This window comes from Eretmochelys imbricata, chromosome 10 (assembly GCF_965152235.1).
Source record: "Eretmochelys imbricata isolate rEreImb1 chromosome 10, rEreImb1.hap1, whole genome shotgun sequence".
Taxonomy (NCBI): domain Eukaryota; kingdom Metazoa; phylum Chordata; order Testudines; family Cheloniidae; genus Eretmochelys; species Eretmochelys imbricata.
Genome location: NC_135581.1, coordinates 34,638,306 through 34,662,671, shown reverse-complemented (window position 1 = coordinate 34,662,671; position 24,366 = coordinate 34,638,306). Strand labels below are relative to the sequence as shown.

Genomic DNA, 24,366 nt, shown 5'->3' with positions numbered 1-24,366 from the left:
CGGCACTGGCAGGTGATTTCCCAGAAGCGCATGTACCTCGCTAATGGGGGTTTGTTCTCATTTGGCAGAGCCTGTCAGGCAGAGCTATGTTCCCGGTTGAAGCAAGGGCACCTGGCTGACAGGATGATGGAGACCAAGGCACGGCTGGGAGCTGGTGAGGGCAGATGGCCTGAGGGAGAAGGTAAGAGCCAGGTGCTGCTGTGAGTATGAATGGTCCAGGCTGCAGGGAAAAGATAAGGCAGCAAACAGTCAGACTGAATGAATGCAGCCAAAGGGATATGCGAGGCACCAGAGAAAAAGCAGATGCTTCAATAGATGAAGAAGGTGAAACTAATGAGACGTCTGAAATGGCTGAGCTACCGAACAGATCCTTTAAAAACTCTGTCGTTAATGAGATAGATCTAGAGTAAAATTTTCAAAAGCATCTAATCCAATTGACTTCAAGTGGGACTTGGGCTCCTCAGTACCTTTGAAAGTGGAATTTAAGTTCCTAACTCCCTTAGGTGCTTTTGAAGATTTTTTTTTTACCCCTGGACAAGTAGGAGGTGCTGGGGACCTTGCAGATGTCACCATTAACAAGAACTAGGTGTGGGAGGGAATACTTGGGAAAACATCCACCTGTGCAAGCCAGTTGGCCTGTCTGAGCATGTCACAGGCAATTCGCTACTGATCCGACTGCTCCACTGACAGCTGTTTATGAACCACCCTGGAGAGCGGGGGAAGTTGCATCTTCATTTCTTCTCTTCAAAACAGAAAATCATGGCAATTACCATCTAGCACGTCTAGCTCCATTTCCTTGAGATTCTCCTCGTATTTGACCTATTGAGTATCTCTAGGGTGATGAGGTCACAAACATTAAGCCAACTGTGCCGTGCAAGCACAATCCCTCTTTGGCAGAATTAGCGGACTGAGGGAACTTGCTGCTTGTCACACACTTACATTGTAGTAACACATTTGAGTCAAGATCTCAGTATATCAAAACCAACCAATTCAAGCTGCTGTGGGCATGAAGGCTGTGAGGGGGACTGAGCCTCAAGCCCTCGCTTCTCTGCTCCTGCCACGGAGAAGCTGCAATGGTTGGTGAGAATCTCTCTGCTTTTAATCCCACAGGTCCAGAAGGAGGGTCAGTTTCCTTGAAGTCCCTGAGCCTGCCTGAGCTGTCAGCTTTCCTGGAGGAGCATGTGGGAGATATGGGTACAGTGGAGAGGATCTTGGGGGGGCCACACCACTAGGATTATCCCCAACTCCCTCTGAAATAAACCCAAGGACACTTGGTTTTTAAAACAGGTGGTAACTGGAGAGTGGGCAAAAGATACCTGCCCCATGCAAAACATAACCTGTCTTACTATGGCACTAGTGCCAGATCAGCCCTGGATCCTTGTGTGGGGGCTTGAACCTACGGCCATCTGGCCCAGCTGTACTAGTGAGCCACGCTGACACCTGTAGGCAGCAGGAGTAATTATTTTCTCCAGCTGCTCTGTGGCACAAATACTCCCTCCTGTGCACCTCAAGGTGGCTCCTTCATAGTTAGAATGAAGGACAGGAGTAGCCTTTCTCCGTGCTGCAATAGAAACAGGTTGGAGCAGAGCCTGGGGAGCCCTTCTCTCCGTACTCCATCCCCTGCTAAGCTACCCATGCTGAGGCGTGCTGGCCTCTTGCACTGGCCTTTCTCCAGCTCTGTGGCCCATGGAGCTGCCTTTGTGTGCCTCCAGTGTCCATGCCCCATTCTCCTGAGTAGTGGAAGTTAGACCCAGTGGCAGGAAGCTATCAAAGCAGTGGTTCAGAGGGTGGCAAGGTGTGCGGTGGGAAAGAGACAGGAATGCAGTGACCCTACTGGCTGATCCTTTCCCCTGCCCCTTGTCTTGTGGTGCCCTAGGCTGATGGCTAATAGGTTTTGCTTATGCCCTTAGGGAATGCCCTGCATTCTGTGACTCAGAACCTCGCACGGCTACAGGCCTCAGAGCGAGGCAAGCAGAGCTGGCCAGAGCCCTAATGGAGCAGGATGGTAAGTGGGGTGGGGCTGGGAAATACTGACCCATGTCAATGCCCATTAAAAGCAGGGGCTGGCTGGAGGCACTGTAGCCATGCAGCTCCTTCCAGCTCCCTCCTCCGATAGCTCTGCCTACACACCTCTGCCCTGCCCTGCCAAACTCCCAGGGGTTGCTATCAGTAGCAGCCTTTCCATATAGGTCCCTTGATTAGAGAGTTGCTGATGGGAACTACAGCAAGCTGCTATTTACAGCGACGTTCCTGCTGCCTCCAGCAAAGGGTTAATTTTCCAGTGAGCAGTGGGGGCTCTTGGACTCTGAGTGGCTCCTTCTCCCTTGCAGGAGTTCTGACGTCGGGTGACGGTTCCACCCGGAAGCTGAGTGCCTGGGAGAACGAGCGCAAGGCTGGTCCGCCAACAGGGCTCCTCTGCTGAGAGCGCGGAGGAGGCAGGCGGGCGCCTGGAGAAGGGGGTCAGCCACCTGGGGACGGCGGAGGACGAGGAGTCAAGTGGGCAGGCGGCCTTAGCCGGGCTGATCTCTGGGTTCTGGTTACAGACTGTTTGCTTTCCCTGCCCAAGGGTTAGAATGTTAAGAGCTGAAGTGTCGGGGCTAATTGGCCTCTCGCTGCCCCTGGAGCCTCTGCCTCAGTTTTGCTTAAGGCTGCTTGATATTTTTACAGAGCCAGCCCTTGTCTGTAGCAGCCAGATTCCCTTATGCCCCTTCCCACCACAACCCCTCGTAACTTGTTCCTTCAGTTTGGTCTCTGCCCGTGGGCCGACCCAGCAAACGTGTGTGACGCAGAGCAAAGGCCAGCACAATGGCGGCTGGTGGGGTGAGATCCTGTGATTTGGAAATGGGAGCGTTGGAGGGGGTCTCCTGCCATTCAGTGTGCTGGGCCTCCCCTTTGAGACATGATCAAACAGCCCCAAGCTGCAGCCCTTGTAGGATCTGAGAGATTGAACGTAACCTGCTGTGCAACTCTGTCCTATAGGGAGCTCCTACTCCTGGCAGCCTGCAGCGGTTCAGCTGTTAGCTCCTGCCTCCTTGGATGCCAGTATGGGATCACTTGAGTGTCCTGCCGTACCAGGCAGGTTATGGGTGCAGACCCCCTGTCAGAGCTGACTTGGCAACTGGCCCTAGATCCTTCTCCCAGTCCACGAAATGCCCACATTAACCCCCCAGGGTAGCACATTTCAAAGGCCTTGCTCCTTCAAGTCAGCGTGCTCCCAGAAGCTTCTGCCACAGGCAGCAACTTCTGCTGGTGCAGCACTGACCCCTTTGAAAAGGGGATCCAGGAGCCACGTGAGAGGAGGGCATGTGCAGTTCTTGCCTGATGTGAGTTTATACCATCCCCAAGCACTTGTGTGTGAGCTATGTGCTCTGTGCTGCACGCGGGGCTTGGCCCTGTGATTGGTGCTATAAAACCCACCCCCAGGGTAACACCTGACCATGGGCACCACATCCCTCCCCTCACGTCTGCCCCTGTCTGAAGGCAGTCACAGGAGACCTTAGGCAGGCGTCTAACACCAGGAGCCTGTTCCATGGGGCATCCTCTCCCCTGGGAACCCGTTACCTGGCTCCCTACCCTCAGCCCCTGGCTCCTGGTCTTGTGTCCAAGTCTCTCTCCTTCAGACTTGAGCGTGGGCCCAGTTGGTCCCTCTGCTTGGTGCCTCTGCCGCCATGAATGGGCTTCCTGCCTGCCGTTTCTTGACTCCTGCCTTCCTTTCATGGAGGCTGCTTGTCCCCAAGGCAGCGGGCAGGGCTGCCTTCTTCTCCCTGCACTCTGGGAGAGCAGGAGGGGCCTCCTGTTTTCTCCATAGGATGGGCCTTTGAAGCTGCTGCATGGGAAGGCTCGGAAGAAAGCTCAGCCCAAGGTGGCTCAGGCTGGGCACCTTTGGAAACCCTGGCTTCCGTCTCTTGAGGGGTATGAGAGGCACCCTTCCTCATGGCATCTGTGGGCCTGAGAGACCAAGCATGCTGCCAGGCAGCTGAGTCCTGCTCTCCTCTGGGCCACGGGCAGCCAGGCATTCCGTTCTCCTTGTGCTTCTCCAGCCTCCTTTGCCATCTCTTCCTGCTGGGCCCACAGGAGGTCCCCTGCCGGGCTATTCTTCCCTTCGTTTAGTGGACTGAAGCTTCATCTCCTTCCTTCCCTCAAAGAACCCATATGGTTCAGAAATGTTTCCATGCAGTCCTTAACCCCCGCATTGGCCCCTCAGCATGAGAACGCTGGGCGTGGGGTTTGTACTCTTAGACACTAGTGTCTTGGGCTCTTGCAGGGTAGCCGGGAGGGGTGTGGGGCACAAGGGGAAGCTGCAGAGGCCTTTTCCCCAGGCAGGCGGGGGAGGTGCTGTGGGTTTACAGCACAAGAATGAGATGGTGAATGGGGCTCTCCAGGGAGCTGAGTAAAAGACACACACACACACTCTCTCTCTCTCTCTTCCCCTAACCACCACACTCCCCCACGAGTGGCTGCCACAGCCTTAAATGCTGCAGGCCTCGGACACTTCCCTCTTAATTGCCGGGTGCTTTTGATGCCATTATGTGTATGTGGAAATGGATAGTCTTCAGCCTGTGTTCCTGCTCCAGCCCCCGGGAGCTGGAAATGAGAGCTCCAGGAGCACGGGCTGCTGCAGGAGACAGACTGCAGCGTGCACTGGCCCCTCACATACACTGCTCCAGCTCATGGAGATGTCTTGGCCACTGGCTGGTCTGACCTGATGCTGCTGCTGCCCCTGGGAGCTCTCGCAGGTAGTGTTCACGTGGCTCAGGGTGCACTGTCCAAGTGACATGATTTTTAATGCTGTGTAGTGATTCAGGGCAGCCTTAGTTCTTGCAGCCCTCTGGACAAAGACCGTACCCCTGTGATGGGTCTATGGTGAGCTGGGGAAACTACCTTTCTCTTTGCTGGTAAAGGGGAAAAAGCTGTATTTTATTTTTAGATCTTGACCACAAACCCCAAAGTGCAATATCTGCTGTGACTCCATCCTCGGAGCCAGGATCTCCCCTCTGCTCTGCTGCCCAATGCCAAAGAGACTGGGCCAGGCAAATGAGAGTTAATCTCTGTGCTGGTGGAGCACTGAATTCACTATGCTTTGGTGTCTCCAAATGTTCCTGGCTCATTTCTCAGAGCAGTGAGGAGGGAGGTGAGTTTGCCACAGCAGCATGCTGGGTTGTGTGGCTTTGTTTGTACTTCTGTTTTTTCTCTTACATGTGAGACCAGAATTAATGTGCACTGTGTTTGGGGAATAAATCGGTGACTGGATCTGTCTGCACTAGTTTGGTTGGGTCGCCAGTTGCATGTTGAGCAGTGGGCTAGAGCCAGGTATGAGCAGGGCTCCCTCTACTGTGGCTGTGGGGGAGGGCTTGGCGTATTGGGATTGTCCCTCTAGCGTGCCTAACTCCCGTGCTGGAGCAGCATCTCCATCACCTGCACGGGGAAGGGAATTGCTGGGGAGAGGTGGGAAGGAAGAGGTGGTGGGAAATGCTCACACATGGGGTGTGATTTTCTTCTGCTCACGCTCAGCTTGCATCTAGGAATGGAGTGGGGGTAAAAAAGTAACTTTTAGGGCACCAGTTGAACCTCCCCTAAGCCAGGCTGATCAGGAACCTGCATGGCCCTTGGAATAAGTTAGAGCCACCTCAGGGCTGCTCTGCCCTGCACTTGGCTGCCATGGCCCCCTAGGCATCACTGTGTTCAGCCACATTCTACACAGAGCAGCATAGAATGGAAAGACTATGGGGCTCTCTAAACATTTGTTATTGAACCCAGACCCCCTTCCACCATAAGCCTGGTCCTTCACATACTTTCATATGGGAATGCTCTGTACACATGTAAATAGCCTATTGGCTTCACCAGACCTCTCCATTGGAGAGTGGTTACAGGGTCAGGTCTTAGGGTTTGTCTACACAGGGATATTGACTGACTTAGCTGTAGCGAAGTAATTCTGCTATCATTAGGCTGGCTAGCGTCCCTCTGTAGACAAGCTCTTTTGCAGGTGTCTTCATCAGCGTTCAGGGGTGAGAAGAGGCTGTGCAGAAGGCAGTACACGTGTCCCCAGCAGCCCACTAGCTCTTACTGTTTTGCAAAGATGGGATTTTTCATTGTGATTTGTTAAACAAAGTGCCAATCACTCAGCTTGATCTGTAACCCAGCAGCCAGTACTCAACCTCAGCACTGGCTGTAGGGGCCTCTATGGAGCAGGCAAACAGGGGGCATGGAGCTGTGTTTTATAAGAGGCTGAACTATGCAATAATCTTAGAGAGACAAGGTGGGGGAAGTAATATCTTTTACTGGACCAGCTTCTGTTAGTGAGACAAACTTTCGAGCCACCCAGAGCTCTTCCTTACCCACCTTGTGTCTCTACTGTCCTGGGGCAACATAGCTACGGCATCGCTGCAAACACTGATCGTATTGTCTGTCACTTGGAATCAAATAGAAATCGCAAACCTTTGCGATTCTTCCCATATACACACAGTTCCAAGAGGCATATCTTTGGCACTTCCTGACATGCTGCGTACTAGCTCTAGGCTGGTTCTGCAGCAGATTTGACAGCAGCATGTGGCGTGCTGGGCTGTGAGATGGGCTGACCCAACAAGGGAGCTTCTGGGCTAAATTGTGCTGCCTCCCTCTCTCAGCCTGATCGCTTGGCCATTCCCCTTAGTCTGTTTGTGCCTTTGGCCACTTCCACTGAATAAGCCTAAACAGCCCCAGCTGTGGGAGGAGAGCTGAGCATGTGGCAAAGTGCATTACAGAGGGGTTAGAAATGGTTTAAGGCTGTGTGGGCTTGGCTGCAGTATTGATTGCAGTCTGGAATTTAGGCCCTGAGCCTAGCTAGTGACCCAGGGCCTGATTCTCATCTCAGAGTGGTCCAAATCCCCTGTCAAACTGTAGCGGCTTTCACAAATCGCTCGCTCCAACCTATAGCCCATCTGTGCAGAGATGATGCCGGGGAGAGTTGGCTTAAATCATTGTGTCTGGTTTTTAAAGTGGCTTGAACTTAGTCTCTCTCCAGCCACACCAAAGCTTCCTGATCAGCATGTTCAAGCCTATATGCAGGTGTCCTATGCTGTGGACTTGATGGTCGACGCTGCCTTTTCCTCTAGAGTTGGCCAGTACTGTCTATGTGCCACATAGCTTCCTGACTACTTTCCACCTAGCTGGCAGCAGTGGCGGATTTGGAGTTAGTGGGGCCCTGGGCGCAGCTTCATTTTCAGGTGTCCCCCGCCCTCGAGACCCAGCCAAGAAAAAGAACATTCTCTTATCTTCCCCGTGTTTTTCATTCATTTTTTTCTTCATCCTCCTCCTATATTATAAGTAACAGGAAGTGAATGAAAATAAAGTGATGCACCTGGATTGGGGTGCAGGAGGAGGTAAGGGGTGTGGGCTCTGGGAGGAAGTTTGGGTGTGGGGTGCAGGCTCTGGGCTGAGGCAGGGCTTGGGGTGCAGCTTACCTTGGGCTGCGTGGCTCCCAAAGCGATCGGAGTTGGAGAATCGTTCAATGAACTGCAGTGGGCTTTGGCTCAGGCTCAAACAAGAGACAGACTCTGCAGCATTATACTAGCATGGAGGAGAATCTGACCAGCCCCATGGCTCAGTAGGGTGAGAAGCTGCCTGCTCTGAGGGTGTGGGCCCAGCTGAGTGAAATACAAAGCCAAGGAAGAGCTTGTGGTGTTTTGGATTCTCTGCAGGGGGTTATTAGTCACTCCCAGGGTCAGCAGGGTTTGATTTTCACCTGCTGCTCTGGTTAAGGAGTGAACATGGTGCTCTGTGCAGATGGAGGGGAGGGGGGTGCCAGCCAGAGCCACAGGAAGAAGCCAGTCAAACACTTGCCTGCTTGATTCAGGTATTCAATGCCCAGCTCATGCCCTGGAGCTGCTGCCCCTTTCCCTCTATGCCCAGGTGGCTTTCTTCCCCCACCCCCACTTAGCCCCCCAAAACAGCAGTGCACATTTCCTTTGCTGAAAAAATAAACATTTATTTACACGTGAAAAGACAATATGCAAAACGCTCTGGTGCTCCTTAGCAGCTGGCCAGCTACCGAGGGCTCCTGCAGAACTCCCTCCAGCCTCAAACCTGGGTGCAGCTGAGCCCAGAAACAGCTAGAATGGCTCCTTGCTAGCCTGTAAAATCCCAAGAACAATCCCTCCCACAACTCCCTGGAAGGGCTGCATTATCCAGCCCCCCCACAGAGCACTGCATTGGCTGGGGTACTTAGACACCACTTGCTACCAAGAGGCCATGTTGGCAACTTGCCAGGAGCCTGAGGGGCCACCTGGACATAAATTGCATAAAGTGAGAGATTGGGGCAGCCTGCCTCCTCCCTGGGAGCTGTGGTCTGTCCTGCTGCTGCTGGAGCATTGCCTGGGGGGGAGCCATGGTCCCTACAGCATGCATCCTTCTACTGAAGGTGAGGGCAACTACGGGCAGCATTCTGGCAGCTGCCCCCCTGCCAGGAAGCACGTCCCTGCCCTCAGAGGAGAGGGCTAAGAACCCGAGTGAGGCAGGCGTAGCTCTGGCAGTTGGTGGGCACGATTCTGCTTTTGTCCACCAGGAGATGGGGAAGTGCAGCCCTGTAAAGGAAGGTCAGTGCGTAAACTGCATGGGCCTGAGGTACGTGGGCAGCAGTGGGCGACACCACTGGCATGATTTACAGCAGAGCCCATGGGGTCTGGGGCTCCCGCCACCTCTAGAGCACCAGTTGCAATCCGCCCCAGACCAGAAGCTGCGCCCAGCGGAGGGCTCTGGAATGATCTAGGAGAAATGCCTTGCTGGTCCCAGCCCGCTTCCTCGCACCCCAGGATCCACATCACAGGAAGTAATCATTGGCTTCTTCCCAGCACCTGCAGCAAGGATGCAGAGGACTGGCTGGGCTATGGAGACTACACGCCCATAGTCCAGGGTCAGGAGGCCCCAGGTTGGGGCTGAGCAGCAGACTGGACTCCAGCCCTGTCAATCTGGATTCAGGGGGCCCAGAGAAGAGCATGCTCTGCACTTCCTCCGGGAACGTAGCTGACTGTACTGCCCCAGCCAGGCCATTGCCACCTGGGCTGGAAGCAGAACAGTTTGCAAATCCAACCCCTTGCTTGGCAAGCTCCAGAATCTCCCGCCCTTCCCTATCGCCAGCGGCAGAGTTGCCGAGCACGGAGGATGGGTGAGCCTGCCTGACGGGAGCAGGTTGCCTGTTTAGCTGTACCAGCCTGGCACTTTTCAGTTGCTGCAGCCATGGAAGAAAGAGGGGGGTGAGCACTGGCCAAGGCAGAGAGGAAGGAGTGCCCAGGGGTAGGGCACTAGCCTAGGACTCATGAGCAGGTCTGCTCACGCCTAACGTTAAAGCTTGACCCAACCCAGCTCGATCACAGCCGACCAGAACCTGACCTGAGAGGGGCGAGGTGTTGTCATGACTGCAACCCGACCTCAACGCTCCTATCAGGTTATTAGGGTCTAATGTAGTTGGACCACTCAGTGTTAAGAGGTTGCCTGCCCCAACGCTATACAAGTTACCCGCCTCAAACCCAACACTTGAAGGTGGATGTGGCTCAGGGGACCAGCGTCTACTGGTGAGAGCCAGGTTCAGTGCCCAGCTCTGCCCCTGCCTGACCTTGGGTCACACATGCATCTCTCTAGCCTCAATTGTTCATCTATGAAAAGTGGGGACAGCACCAGTCCTGGGAGGCAGGGCCATGCTCAGAGGATAAATACATTAAAGAGGTTGAGGTGCCTAGAGGCTATTGTGAGAGGGGTTGGCTAAGACAGTTAGTTCTGGCCAGTTCAGCTGGGCAGGAGGCAGCTCTGAAGAGGAGGGAGAACAGCAGGCTTTTGGGCTAGCTGGGCAGGGCAACGGGAAGGAGAGGAAGGCAGATGATGATGGATCTTTGACTTGGATCTACCATGGGGCTGGGGCAAGAGAGCTGAAAGCCCAGACCCAATGTGCTGAAGGAGTTGAGTGATGAAAAGAAACTGTCTGGGTTTCTGAGCTCCCTCCTCCCCCTGAGGCAGACCTCGCGAGGCAAACCTCGCAAGGCTAGACAAGTCAGCTGCGCCGTGTTTTGCCAACGACTCTGGTTTCCCTGCCACTCAGCTATGAGACATCAGTGCCAGGCAGTCCCAGCCAGTCTGCTGTTCGCGTATGGGCCAGCGACAGGCAGGCAACCTGCCCAAACCCACAATGGGGTTCCCTGGGGCTAAGCATACAGACCTGTCCCAGCCCTCCAGCTTCTGAAATGTCTCCCCGGCTAACAGCTGGGGAGAGCAGCACCAGAAGAGGGAGCAGAGTGTCCCCGATTTACAGGGTGAGCGCTCCACCCCCATGGATCAGATGTGTGAGCCTTCCAGCTCCCTGAGTGGAGGCCTGGATCAGTTCTGACTAAAGGCTTAGCCACAGGCCTAGCTCCACTTGCAGCCACTGTTGTCCACTACCACACAGCAATCACAGCAGCGTCTCATTGCTGCAGTCTGGCCTGTCCTCGGACAGTCCTGACCCCGTCAGACTCCATCCCCATGGGCTGAGGTTTGCGTGTCTCACTCCAGCAGGGGGTCCGGTGACAGCAGTGCTGCTGGGGATGGACGTTCACCGGATGCAGTGCTGCCTGATGAAGGGTGCATCCTGGAGAGGTAAATTTTGGGTGCTGCACCCAAGGGTCAGGTAGCAGAGGACGTGAGCAGGAGTCAGGAGGCTGTTTCCTCACACCCTTGGTGTCCTGTTATGCAGTGCAGCGTAAACAGCAGGGTCCTATCTCAGGGCCTTCCATGTCTTCTGAGGGCATCTCCAGAGCCGTGTGTCCCTCGCCCCATCGGAGCCTCAGGAGTGGCTGTTCTGCAGCAGTGCAGGCCTGCAGGATCCCAGCTTCTGCTCCACAGCTCAGGGAGTGCTTGCACCAGCACCCGCGGTTCCCCAATGCACCTATGTTTGGGAAACAGGTGCTTTACCCTGCTGCAGCTCCAGCTGGGCCCATTGTTCTCCATCCCTGGACTGGCCCTCCACGGCATCTGGTGCACAGACAATCCCCAAAGCCCTCATCTGCAGAGATGCAGTACAAGGTACATCCCCTCCGTGGCTCGGGAGCATGGCAGGCCTCTTGGCCTACTCCCCCAGCCATCAAGCTGGGGGCAGCCCTTCTCCTGTGGCTTTCCCAGGCAGGTTGCCAACGGCAGGGCAGTATAGTCATCACTGTGCGCAGCAGAGCGCTGGATGGTCAAGCTTCCAGAGCTGCCATTTCTTCTTCATTTCTGACTTCACCTAGGAGGGAGGAAAGGAGCTTGTGAGACACTCTTCTCCTTCACAGCCTCTTGGGAGGTTCACAGCTGCTGCTCCAGGCCTGCATAGGGTTTAAGTTCCATTAGTCCCAGAGGCGCGGGCTGAATTCAGCACAGGTACAAGGCCCTGGCTTCAGTGGAGTTGCTGCAAGGAGGGATTTGGCCCATGCAATAGGAAGAGGCAGGTCCTGCCCCAAAGGACTGAAAAACAGTATTGCTGTGTTCCTATGTGAGCCCCGGGGCATGCTGGCCCACGAGCAATGTGGCCACAGGGGATGGGAAGGCCAGTTCTGCAGCATGGCCTAGGGCTGCCTTCTTGCTTAGCACAGAAATGCAACTTGCAGATCTGAGCTGCTGGGTGCTCTGATTGAGACAGAGCATTGCATTCTGGGAGCTGTGGGTGAGGCCTCCCCTTTGTATTAAGCATGGGTGTGGCAGCAAAGAGATATAGATCTCTGGACTCCTGACTCGGTGGTCCTGGACTGCAAACAGGTTGGGAGCAGGGGTTGCCAAGCCTCCAGGATTGTCCTGGAGTCTCCAGGAATTAAACATTAATCTTTAATTCATTACATGTCATGAGATGAAACCTCCAGGAACACATCCAACGAAAATTGGCAACCCTAATTGGGAGCCATGCTATGTGGCAGCTCCTACCCAAGCTAGGGTGGATGCATCCAATAAAACCTGTTTGTTTTTTAGCTTGACAGGCTCTTAGTAGAATCAAAGGCTCCTAACCACCCAGGCTATCCAGTGTTGCATGGTCTCTGAGTTCAGGGCACAGCAAATCAGCAGTAGCTTGGCAGGAGAGTAATGGAGAGAAGACCCAGGGTTGGGCTACAGAGCACAGCTCAGGTTAGAGCCCCGACTGCAGGTGTTTGCAGGGCCAGAGAGCAACCCCCCCGCAGGGAGCAGGACAAAGGGGCACCTACCTCTTTATTGGCAAAGCAGTACAACACAGCGACCAGGAAACCCTGGGGAGAAAGCACAGGGGTGAGCCAGGCAGCACAGCGACCCTCCTCCCCATTGAGAAGACAGCCTGGCTTTGCCAGGCCCTGGCAGCTGCTCTTCAGTGCATCCCACAGAACCAGTTCGGGATGCAGTATGCCCAGCTACCCCAACTGGCTTCAGCTGGAGGGGAAAACGCACCCACACCGTGACACAGCGGCAACCCGTCCCGACGTGCTTACCTAAGTCACCATCCCCCCAGCCGGTCATGGTGCAGCGTTACAACAGGACAGGGAGAGTACAGTTCCCGAGGGGCAGCCCTCAGCCCATGGGTGCATTCCTCAGGGACAGGCCCCTGGCCTGTGCCTGCCATGGCCACGCACTGCCCAAACAGGGGGCTCTCCCTCCAGCGCATGCGGATGTCATCGCCAGCCCACCTCTCTAACAGCAGGCAGGGACGGGCCTGCTATTTCCAGGCTGCTCCAAGCGATGGGATGAGGCGGGTAGAGCCCAGGAGCGCCAGGCCAGCCACACAGGGCTGTTACATACACGCTGAAAGGGGTAAGCCGAGCAGACACAGTCGGAGGTGACTGGAGCGTGGCACAGCGCGACACTTCAGGTGCCAGACACCGATTCGCACCTTGCAGCTGCTGGGACAGCTTTGCAGGGGCCATCAGTGCAGGGCACAGCCCAGCCTGTCTCCAGCCCAAGGAAGGCACATGACTGTGTGGGCCCTGAGGCTCCTGAGCAGCAGCCCAGCTCGACGCCCCATTGCTCCCCAACACCAACAGAGGAGCCAGGAGAGGGGCTGCAGCTTGGCGAGCAGGGCTGATGGGCTAATGTGGCCAGACTGGAGGGGAAAGGGCCATGCTTCCCCCGGGTGATGGTGGCACAAGGAGGGGAAGAGGGGGACAGGCTCTCTGCTCTTGCCTGAGGTGGAGATGCTGCAGCACTCCCGGCTCACCTGAAAAGAGTTGAGGAAGAGCGTGAAGAAGACTTTGATGTAGCGCAGGATGCCCGTGGTCTGCTCGTCCGTGGCAAAGATGAAGACCACCTCGTGGATCCCAAAGAGGGGGATGAGGGTCAGCGTGGCCTTGGCCAGCCTGAAAGAGGATGAGATCCCCCTCCCAGAGTTCATACGGAAGGGCCGGGGGGCCCTATGTTCAGAGGGGCAGGAAAGCGGGGGTGGCATGTGAGAAAAAATATGGTAATGTCTTTGCTGAGGGCTGGAGGAGATAGATGGAGTGTTAGTCCCAGCCTGGCCTAAGGGTCTGGGGTCTCACATTGGGGTAATCGCTGCCTGCTCTGCCTGGGAGTGCAGAGGATTCACGAGCTATTAGCTGTGTGGTGCTTTGGAGCTGGGAAGCGGAGAGTCAGCTATTGGCGAGCAGGATGCTGCTCTGGGAGCAGAGCGGGAGGAGCTGGGAGGCTTCGCTCGGGGGGACTGCTCTGTGTGAAACGGGAGGCGATGTCCTTCCAGCCCCTAGAGGGGCCAGTGAACCCACCCACTCAAACATCATCATTGCCCCTGCCTGCAACCACTCCTGCCCAAGAGGGCAACAGGTCCCAGCATGCTGTGCGGTCAGGCTGCTCAGCTGAGCTGGAGCATGTCATGCTGGGATCGGTGCTCAGCATGGGCAATGGTGGCCACAATGTGCTCCATTTGGTACCAATGATGGAAGAACCACGGGCCGCATCCCCACGTTGTAACGAGACCCTCAAGCCAGACAAGTGGGCAGTACAGCTTTGGCACCCTAGCCTGTAGGCATATATGGGGGGAGGGAGTGTTCAGGGGCCTGTGATACACAGGTCAGCCTTGATCTGTTGTGCGCACACATACACACAGACATACACCCTGTGCTAACAGCCACTTGCTAGCGCAACCTGCTGTAATGGCTGACAAAATCTCAGTCTTATTTGCATGACAGTGGGTTGTGTGGCCAGACCTCCAAGGGCATGCTTACAGTGCAGCATGCATGCAGTGTGAACCCAGGCTCGGACGCTGATTTGAGCCCAACCCCCCCCTATGGTCCACACACAAATCTGTCCAACTCAGCCAGCAAGCACTCAAGCCCTGGGTCCCACCCAGGGGATGGGTCTGGGCCTGCATCCCACTGGACTGGGATCCAAGCCCTATCATTTTGCAATGTGGCTCAGGCAGTCTGTGTAGTGCGGGATGGAGGCTCTAGCGAGACCCAGGTCCAGGCTTCCAATGCAATGTGGACACACGCGCAGGCTTGGACACACCAAGTCCACGTGCGTGGGTCCCACCGACCTGGGTTTACAATGCAGGGGAGCTAGATCCAGAACAGCCGGCACAACAGGCACCCATTGGGAAGTCATCCCCAGCAGGCGCACACACAGACAGCTCACCGCAGCTTGTAGTCCGCATAGCCCTTCTGGCTGGCACGCAGCTTGGCCAGGATCACCTTGAGAATCCTCATGAAGATCAGCAGATTGATCTGTGGGGGCAGAATGCGGAGGGTTACTTCTATATTCATCCAGGGGGCTCTGCATATTGTCTGGGCCAGCCCTGGGGGGTGCGTAGGCTGAACACACACACACACCCCCCTTTATCCTTCCTGGGCTCCCCAGGTCACTCTGACAGTGACGGCCTCTGAGAGCGGGGGCAGCTGAACATGAAGGGAAGCGGGTCACACTCAGCACCTCTGGAGGAACAAGGGGGAGGGACATGCAGGGGGTAACAGTGATGGCAAGCATATCTGTGGGGCAGGGAGCAGCACGAACATCCCTAGAGACTCAACAGTGAGCCCACTGGCAGGCCTGGGGAGCCATCTGGCCCCCACTAGACTCGCATAGCCCTCTCCCAGCATGCACTGGGCTCAACAGATCATGTGGGATGGCATCTCTGGGGGCCTGATTCTGCTTGCCCCGACATCCAGGTCAGGAATCTGGAGGGGCCAGGGCCAGGACCAGGACCCCACATACGGGTGTTTCTCTTTTCATCAGAGGGGTTCACTCGGGTTAGTTACTTGGCAGGGCCAAGTCTCCTTTCTTTGTCACCCCCTAGTGGTTAGACAAGTGGACTGCAAGCCAAGTGTAGGTGCTTGCTCCTGACTGGCTGAGTGCTCCCCAGTGCCTCACTTTCCTCAGCTCTTCAGTGGGACAATGATGCTGAGCTCCCTCCCAGGGCAGGCTCGTGGGGAAGTCACTAGGGAAGGGTGCATTGCTGTGGATTAGGGATGGTGATTTCTACAGCAGGAGCTGCTGGTATCATTGGGCCTTGTTCAACCTCTGAGCTGAGCCAGACTGTCAGTGCAGGAGACTGATTGCTGTCATCTTAGAGACACCATGCCTCATATGTAACCCCCGATCACAGGCCTCTGAGATCACCTACCAGGGACGCCAGCAGGATGGGGATCCTGATGATCCACCAGTAGGCCATGTTCTCATTCAGAGCCCAGCACCTGCAGCACGAGAGAGGCATGCAGTTAAACATCGGGGAGCCAGCAGGCAGGAGAGCTGTGCTTTATCCACGCTGGGGTGCACAGCCAGAGCGGGGCCAGGTGAAAGCACTGGCACTGGATCACTGGGACATCCCGGTGGACCAGGAATGGCTGTCACCAGCTGTGCCAGCCTGCCCATTTTCTAGGAGTTGGAATCCTTTCCCATCCCACCCACCCGCGGAGCTAACCTGCAGGGGCCAGGGCAGGGACTGCAGGAACCTGGTGGGCTGCGGGCTAGTGAAAGACAATCTCTTTCCCTGCCCCACACCCTAGAGGAGGGTGCCTCTGACCGGACGCATCAGAAGCTTGGAAGGTCAGGCCTGTATTTCCCTGACAGCTGGAGCTCACTACCCCCAGGAGTCAGCCCACAAGTCCCACCGGCCAGGCTGGGGATGGGCTCCTTTTCATGTCTCCTCCTGATGGCTGGGCTATTGAGGCTGAGAGCTTAACCCCAATAGCTCCATGGCTTGGCAGATGGAGCTGTTCACTCCCAGGCACTGTTCCAGGGGCCCAGGTCACCAGTGACCAGCCCCGTTTGGTGGCTTGTGGGAAATCAGTTGGGTGGGTCTTTGCTCTGCTCCCACTATGCAGAGACCATCCCAGAAAGCACCTCCAAGCACAGCACTCATGACCAGCCCTGCCCCACCAGGGAGGCCAAGCACTGACCAAGCCCTGGAGGCTGAGCTCTTCCCTCACCCCTAGGGGAGTCAAACCAGGACCGAGGTGGGCCATGGCAGTGGAGGAATCAGATGCCCTGCTCCCCAGCAGTCAATGCACGTTCGTTTCAGTGGAAGAGCTCTCCCTGCCTTTCCCATGGCTGCTCCCTAGTAGAACCCAGGCGGCATGAAGCATGGAGCTTTGGCTTGCTGGGGAAGCAGAGTGAGGAGTGTTTGCACTTACTCTGCATTCTCCTTCAGGTATTTGGCCACCAGCCATGGCACCACGAACACCACGGGGGTTCCTGCAAGTCACACAGCAAACCCTGTGAAGACCAAGCACCTGCCTGAACTGAGATGGCAGCTCTCACAAACCGAAGGGGGTTCCTACCCTCTCTCCCCGCCCAGATCCAAGCAGGGACCTGCCCCTGCCCTCCACGGGATTCTTATCCCTGAGGGACTGAGGATAGGCCACGACCCCAATCCTCCACTTTCCCCACCTAGCGAGGATTTCCTGTGACATGCATGCACCACTAGGGGTCACCACTCATCCATGTCACTAAGTTATTAACCCTCCTGGTGAGGCGCTATCAGCTGTGAGCAGTGATCCTGCTTTAGGGGCATGAGCTGCTGTCTGATGGGCACGTAGAACTGAATGAAAACCACTTGGGTGTCAGTCCATTGCCAAGTCACCCAGGTGGGGAACCTGGTGGCTACTTGCCCACTTGGCCGAGTCTCTGCCCTCTTGATGCGCCCCACATCCCCCTGTGCTCCCCGATACATCCTCTGTAATTCTAGTACTCACTTTGGCAAACACCATACACATGTATCCCCAGACCCATGCCCGCCCGCACATGCTACCTGACCACACCACAGGCCCACACCCATTTCACTCACCTATGCCACATGCATCCCCACACTGCCTACCCACACCTCATGCCCACACCCTCACCACACTGCCTCCTCATGTGCACACACCCCCCACACACACATGCACGCCCAGGCCACCATTCACACTCACTCCCATCTTCCTTCTCACCCCAGCCTAGGTACAGGTAGAGCGTGTAGTAGTTCTTCTCGGAAAACACCGCTCCAATCAGGAGCTTGTACAGGTAGACAGCTTCCACCAGAAACCAGTAGTGATTGGCTAGAATGCAGTATTGCATCACGACTTGAGCCACCCGGCAGCCAACTGCAGCCTGCAGAGAGGCGCCCCAGAGAGAGAGAGAGATAAAGTAACTGTGCAGGAAGAGGAGACTAGGATGCTCTGAGCTGGGGACCTGGGGCTACAAGTGCAGCCAGTTGGAATATGCTTAGAGCACTGTCCATTCCCACCCAGGAGTCTCCATTAACCAGCACACTCTGTGCCCACCATGACACCAGGCACAGCCCGCCGCTGGGTAGACTAACATGGATGTGACCAGGAGTGGCAGGGAGAGCCAGGCTACATCACCCCACCAGAGGGCACTCTCTCCTGCTGCTCTGTTGTGGTGACCCTGTTCACATTCAGGGCTTCATCTCCCAGAGCAAAGTGCCCAACTCTCATCCTGTCAGAGACACGGCCAGGTGGGCTATTGGGGAGAGATGGGAGGGAAGGCACAGCGGATCTTGGCCAGCAGGGGAAACGTCATTGCTTGGCTCAGTGATAGGGTGTGGGAAGCATTTGCAGGGGCAGCGGGTGGTTTGTTAAAATAACAACAACCAGTTCTACGGCACTTTTCTATCATGACACCCATTTTACAGATGGCAAAACGGAGGCACAGAAAGGGGACACAATGTGCCCAAGATCATCCATCAGCAAATCCAGGGAGAGAACCTGAGTCTCCTGAGTGCCAGGCCAGTGCTCCAGCTACTGGGCTACCCCACCCTGAAGAAGGGAGAAGGGATCCATCAACTCCGGTTGTGGTAGGCCAGTGAAGGAGGAGCTGATTTCCCCTGCTTTGTTGGGTGGAGGTTTTTAAGCTTGCACACGTATTGCGGTGCTGATTTAGGATCCTCAACAGCTTTTAAAAATTCACCTGTGGGAGACTGGCAGCACCCCCCTCCGGCTGAGCCAATAGACGCACCCGCCCAGAGGGTTCCTCTGAGTTCTCCCAGGTCCACCTAGTGGTTGGGGCTGGGGGTGAGATCTCTGGGTGCTGGTGGATCTGAGCACCGATCGCATCCGAAGCCCCAAGTCAAGCCTCCCTGGCCATGGCTATGGACCTGGGGTACAGCGGGTGGCCACCGTGGCTGGCCAGGGAGGGGGGGCGCAGGCATTGGCACTTAGATGCCACCCCCACCCAAGGAGAACTTGGTTTCTTGGTGGGCTTGCCTCGTTGCTCAGCAGCGCTTCCCAGTCAGAAACATGCAGGATTTCCATGCCCCACCGCTTCTCCAGCAGCGCGTCTTTGACAATCACCGAGATGGCCCGCAGCCCAAAGGAGGCAAAGAGGTTTGCGTGTATGTAGTTGCGGGTGCAGCGGAGTTTCCTAGGCCCCGGGAGAGAGACGGCTTTCAGCGCTGGAGAGCTGAGGAAAAAGAATGCATCTTCTCCCCGGGAAAGGGCTCCGTAACCTAGAGCAGCCCAGCCTCTCCTGCATCAGGCACTGCAGGCCTGGGGGGAGCGCTGAGCTACTGCCATCCGACCCTCTCCAAGCAGGATTAGGGAAAGAGGCAGGAGGGCTGGCTGTGCCAAGCTCACAGTTCATTCACTGCCTACTTGTCCCAGCAGGAGGCACTGTAAGGGATGGTGCAGGAGCTCCCCTGCGATGCTAGAGTCAGTCGCAGCAGCACTGCGCGCAGTGCCCAGCACAGGATCATCCCTCCCCTCCATCCCGTCCTGCTGGAGAGCCCCGCCCCGCCGCATGCCCTTCCAGTGTGGCACACACAGCACCCGCACCCCAGGCTCAGGTCCTACCTGAAGATGGTGAGGATGAGCAGAGCAGAGACCAGTGCCAGGAGCGACAGCGAGTATCCCACCGTGTAGAGCACCTTGAAACTTACCATCAGCCGGCGGGCCCCTTCCTGGCATGGGCAAAGGGGACCCGGTGAGGCAGTCAGTTCTGCCACCCCTGCCCCCATCGGCCTCCCCGCACTCCAAGTGCCCACTGGGGGATGCGCTGCCCTGCTGAAACAGAGTCCCATGGGATGGTGGGCTTGGGTCCCTGGGCTGCTGGAGCCTGACCTCACACCCTCCCCACCCCAGGGAGCTGAGTCCTGAGCTCCCCAGCCTGGCGAGGGCCTCTGAATGGCCTCCACAATGACCCGGGAGTGGGGCTGAGGGGCTCACTGGGAAGCTGTGACCACCCCCACCCCAGCCAAACAATGGGATTCGTCATGGAGGGGAGAGCAGGGAGTGGGGTTCAGCACCCCAAGAAGGGAGAGGCGGCATGTGACTGAGCAGAGATGGGGAGGGAGCTGTGCACCTGTGTTTACATTTAACTCTATTTCTGAATGGTCTCCCCTCCCCAACATGCGTTATAGCACACCCATCCCCACTCCCATCCTCCTGTGCATTATTACACCTCACCACCACCTATCCCTCTTGTTTCAGGCTCCTGTGTCCCCCCACTCCCCAACACCAGCACTCCTCCCAGCCCAGCCTAGCCCAGGCCTGGCTGGGCCCTAGCACACGCCCCTGGGGTGTCAGGGGACTGGCACAGAAAGAGCCAGGGGCACCCCCCATCAGGTGCAGCAGCCTCACCTCCTCCATGGTGGACTCCATCTCCTCCTCGCACTGGGAATAGTCCCTCCATGGCTGCGTTCCATTCACCATCACCCACTGCCCATCTGGCCCACACTTGCGGCTCACCAACCCATGTTTCACTGCAGACACAGAGCACACCAGGGTCACCTTTCAGCCTGACTGCCTTCCCCTGGGGACTCCCCTCAGACAAAAGCCTGATCCCCCGAGCTTCCCACAACAGGCAATCCTGGGGACAGTAATAATGTGTATAATAAACCAGCCTCTAAGAGGAGTATGTTTGCAGTGTTGTAGCCATGTTGATCTCAAATATTAGAGAGACAAGGTGGGTGAGATGGTGTCTTTTACTGGACCAACTTCTGTTGGTGAGAGAGACAAGCTTTCCAGCTCCACAGAGCTCTGCTTCAGGCCTGGCGAAGAAGTCAGGGGAGTAGGCGGATAGTTAAAGAAGGAAATGTGTGGCTGTTCTAGGGTTGTGTTGTGCATTGTTGGCAACTGTGGAGCTATTGCCAGGATAGATGTGTGTTGGCTGACTAAAGAGGCTGTTAATACTCAAAGAAGTTGGAGTACATTTGGTTTAAGCTACAATCTGTGGTGATGAAGTGGAGCCGATCCCTCAAGTGGAGACACACCCAGGAATCACCAAATGAAAGGGTGATACCTGGGTCTGTCTCCACTTGAGGGGTCAGCACATACTAACGCAAGCGTACATTAGTATGTGCATTAGTATCCTCGCAAACACCAGGGAACTGGCTGCAACCTTTGGTACCATTTAACCATTTAATCCGCAAATTTGGGCAGAATAATGCAAAATATTATCTTATTTTGTCACTGCTAATGCTATGACTGATGAAGGTAAGCAGAAAGCTATCACATTCAGCAGTGTAGGGGCCTGTTAACCCCTGAAAAGCCTGGAGATGAAACTTTTGATGAGCTAGTAAATCTGTTAAAAAACCATTTCAACCCAACAGCCAGGGAACAGAAATAGGGGGAGACAGTAGGAAAATTGGTGTCAGGACTGAGGAAGCTCCTTCAAGATTGTAATTATGGTGTAACTCTGACACAAATGCCAACAGACAGATTAGTTTGTGGCATGAATGATGACAGAATGCAAAGGAGATTACTCTCTGAACCACAATTACATTTGAAACAGCTCTGAAATCAGCCCAGGCTATGGAATCTGCAAAGAAAAATGTACAGGATTTACGAATACAAGTCACAGGAGCCTTCAGAAGAGCCTTCAGGGAACACAAGGTACTGTGCACAAAATTGCCAGGCAACCTGGGAAAGTGATCCAATCAGTAGCAGGGAGTGTTATCATTGTGGAGGCAAACACACCCGAAAGGTCTGCAGATTTAAACATGAAAAATGTCACATTTACAGATTGATTGTTGTTAGAAGATATTAGAAGACCATGCCAAAATAAAACCAAGCAAGCAGAGGCATAAACCATGATGAAAAGCAGCCTCATAGCCATGGTACCTTTCATGTACTGGAGAAGGAAAGCAATGAAAAAGAAGAGGAAGAAGTAACTTACCCTATTTATAGTATTACTGAAACAAATATTCCTAAAGTAGATCCCATTCATATTGGACTGACTGTAAGTGGGGGGAAAATGCACAGTTTGAGCTCAAATATGGGATGTAGCATGACTATTATGAACCAAGAAGCATGTGAGACCTTGTGGAAAGATAGCGAACCATCTCCAGTGCAGAAACAGGATAAAATCATAGAATCATAGAATATCAGGGTTGGAAAGGACCTCAGGAGGTCATCAAGTCCAACCCCCTGCTCAAAGCAGGACCAATCCCCAACTAAATCATCCCAGCCAGGGCTTTGTCAAGCCTGACCTTAAAAACCTCTAAGGATAGAGATTCCACCATCTCCCTAGGTAACCCATTCCAGTGCTTCACCACCCTCCTAGTGAAAAAGTTTTTTCTAATATCCAACCTAAACCTCCCCCACTGCAACTTGAGACCATTACGCCTTGTTCTGTTATCTGCTACCACTGAGAACAGTCTAGATCCATCCTCTTTGGAACCCCCTTTCAGGTAGTTGAAAGCAGCTATCAAATCCCCCCTCATTCTTCTCTTCTGCAGACTAAACAATCCCAGTTCCCTCAGCCTCTCCTCATAAGTCATGTGCTCCAGCCCCCTTATCATTTTTGTTGCCCTCCACAACAAATGAAACACTGGAGAAGCAATAAAGATAGTGGGAGCCACCAATGCAAAGGTTTCCCACCAGAGCCAAATAAGGCATCCACCATTGCTCATGGCTGAAGGCCCTGACCCAAAGTTGCTTGGTCGAGGATGGTTGGATGACCTTTCACTGGACTGGAAGAGAAAAGTTCATCACTTTAAATCAGAAGATAATCTAGTTCTGGAAACTGTTTTAAATACATATAAGGAGTATTTAAAGATGAATGGGGCACCTTAAAAGGCACGACTGCTAAAAATCTTCATAAATGTCATGCCTTGTTATTTCAAACCCAGATCTGTACTTTCTGTTATGAAACAAAAAGTTGAAATTAAAAAGACTAGAGGCAACTGGTATTACTGAGCCTGTTCTTCTTTTGTATGGCATTTGAAAACCAACAGGCTGGGATTATAACTGAAACTGGTGAATCAAAAGCCATTCTAATGCTTTGAACCAGGTGGATCCTTCTTGTGCCACCACCATAACCATGAATGCGACAGTTGTCTGTAATGTGTTGCATGGTTTGTACCTCACCACAGTGATAATTCGGTGATTCTTTGATTTTTCCATCAGTGGAGAAGATAGCTGCACCTTCTGTGTGTTGTCTGCATGTGGCTGAGCACAGTCCGCTGCCAATGGGGAAGGCAAAACCCCGGGACTTCCTTTGGTGGATCTTCAATCAGGTCTTTGTTTGGGACATCACAAGCATCCCAGAATTTGAACCAGTGAGTGCTGATGTCCTTTCCATTGGCCTGTAGCATCCAGAAAGACTTCCCATAAAGTTTTCTGAATGGGCTGCACCAATAGTACCAGTCTTAAAGCCAGATGGCGCCGTACCATATCTGGGGACTGTAAATTGCCTGTAAATAGGGTCTCACAATTAGAACAGTCCTCAATTCCAAAACCTGAGGATCTGTTTGTAGTTTTAGCAGGAGCTATGTTAGACATGAGCCATGCCTATCAACAGATGGACTCTTCTTCCAGGACAAAGCACTAAGACACTGTAAATACTCACAAAGGCCTGTTTAAAAATAATCAGTTTCCTTTTGGAGTGTCCTCAGCCCCTGCTATTTTCCAAAGAAGCATGGAGGGACTCATTCAGGGAGTTCCACACGTGGTTTGGGATGGGGTGTCTACCCCCCTCCCCAAGCCTGAATTGGTGAAAGAGGCCAACTAACCTTAGAGGTGGCACGTGGAGAAGAGCCAGGAACTGATAAGGCCTAATGGCTGACGAAGCCCAGCTGGGGTAAGAGCTGGGCTAGGCTTATAAAGAGAGGAAGTTGGTGGTAGGAGGCGGGCAGCAGGGAGGAGCTCTGCAGTCACTCCCTAGAGAGGAGGGGAGTTGGCTAGGTACAAGGAGGAGTTCTAGGGGGAGAGTAGGTCCTGGGATCCTGCCTTCGACTGCAGACTCAGGCAAGAAGCCGAGAGGGTGAAGTAACCATGGGGAGTAGAGATGGGCCAGAAAATAGAGAAAAGAGTTAAGAAAGAGGCCAAGGCGTGGCAACAGGTTGGAGGTTGAGCAGACTGCGGTTGCTGGGCATAGGGTCCCTGGGCTGGAACCTGGAGTAGTGGGCAGGCCTGGGTTCCCCTGCTAGCCACTGGGAAAGTGGCACAGATTTGGCAGTGGATCAGAAGACTGCCTGAGACAGTTGATCCAGTGGGACTTTGATACCCTGGAAAGGGAGGGCTATAGTGACCTGGCCAGAGGGTCGAGTCATGAAGAGGGAGCACCCCAAGTCCAGAGAGAGAGATCGCAGAGCTAGCAAATGAGCAATGGAAGGGGGGCACCAGACTGGATGAGAACTAACCCCCCACATGTAGCCACAAGGAAGCACCACAGCAGTGAGTGTACCCCACGGGAGGCAGTATATTTGGATGGTACACTAATGAGAGATACCACTGACACAAAATAGTTACAACATTTAGCAGAAGTGCTAAACAGGCTAACGAAAGCAGGTATGAAATGAAAGCGTTAGCCCAGATTTACCTGTGGTGGCCAAAGATGGATACAGACATTGAGAGTTTGGGTACAAGCCTGTTAAATTGGTCAAAAGAGTTGCAAAGCTTCTACTGTGACGCCACTCCATTCTTGGTAGTGGCCAGAGAAGCCTTGGAGAACAGTGCACATCGATTATCCTGGACCATTCCTGGGGAAGACTGTTTTCAGTACTAGTGC

The 24,366-nt window shown here is 54.5% G+C and overlaps 2 protein-coding genes across 6 annotated transcripts in view; one reads left to right on the top strand and one right to left on the bottom strand.

Moving 5' to 3' along the window:
• Positions 1 to 5,250, top strand: part of ANKS3 (ankyrin repeat and sterile alpha motif domain containing 3) — a 28,497-nt gene extending 23,247 nt beyond the window's left edge. For all 5 annotated transcript variants that reach the window (XM_077828810.1, XM_077828808.1, XM_077828813.1 and 2 more), the window contains 4 exons: positions 69 to 181; positions 1,111 to 1,194; positions 1,911 to 2,005; positions 2,331 to 5,250. In XM_077828810.1, the coding sequence (XP_077684936.1) occupies positions 69 to 181; positions 1,111 to 1,194; positions 1,911 to 1,993 (280 nt within the window). In that variant the 3' untranslated portion in view covers positions 1,994 to 2,005; positions 2,331 to 5,250. The remainder of the gene's footprint in view (positions 1 to 68; positions 182 to 1,110; positions 1,195 to 1,910; positions 2,006 to 2,330) is intronic.
• Positions 5,251 to 11,152: 5,902 nt separating this feature from the next.
• LOC144271446 (glucagon receptor-like) overlaps positions 11,153 to 24,366 on the bottom strand; it is a 54,694-nt gene continuing 41,480 nt past the window's right edge. The window contains exons 5-14 of the mRNA XM_077828804.1: positions 19,995 to 20,116; positions 19,209 to 19,315; positions 18,624 to 18,780; positions 17,349 to 17,508; positions 16,554 to 16,614; positions 15,545 to 15,614; positions 14,560 to 14,648; positions 13,151 to 13,289; positions 12,171 to 12,212; positions 11,153 to 11,224 (exon numbers count right to left, since the gene is read on the bottom strand). Of these exons, the coding sequence (XP_077684930.1) occupies positions 11,153 to 11,224; positions 12,171 to 12,212; positions 13,151 to 13,289; positions 14,560 to 14,648; positions 15,545 to 15,614; positions 16,554 to 16,614; positions 17,349 to 17,508; positions 18,624 to 18,780; positions 19,209 to 19,315; positions 19,995 to 20,116 (1,019 nt within the window). The remainder of the gene's footprint in view (positions 11,225 to 12,170; positions 12,213 to 13,150; positions 13,290 to 14,559; positions 14,649 to 15,544; positions 15,615 to 16,553; positions 16,615 to 17,348; positions 17,509 to 18,623; positions 18,781 to 19,208; positions 19,316 to 19,994; positions 20,117 to 24,366) is intronic.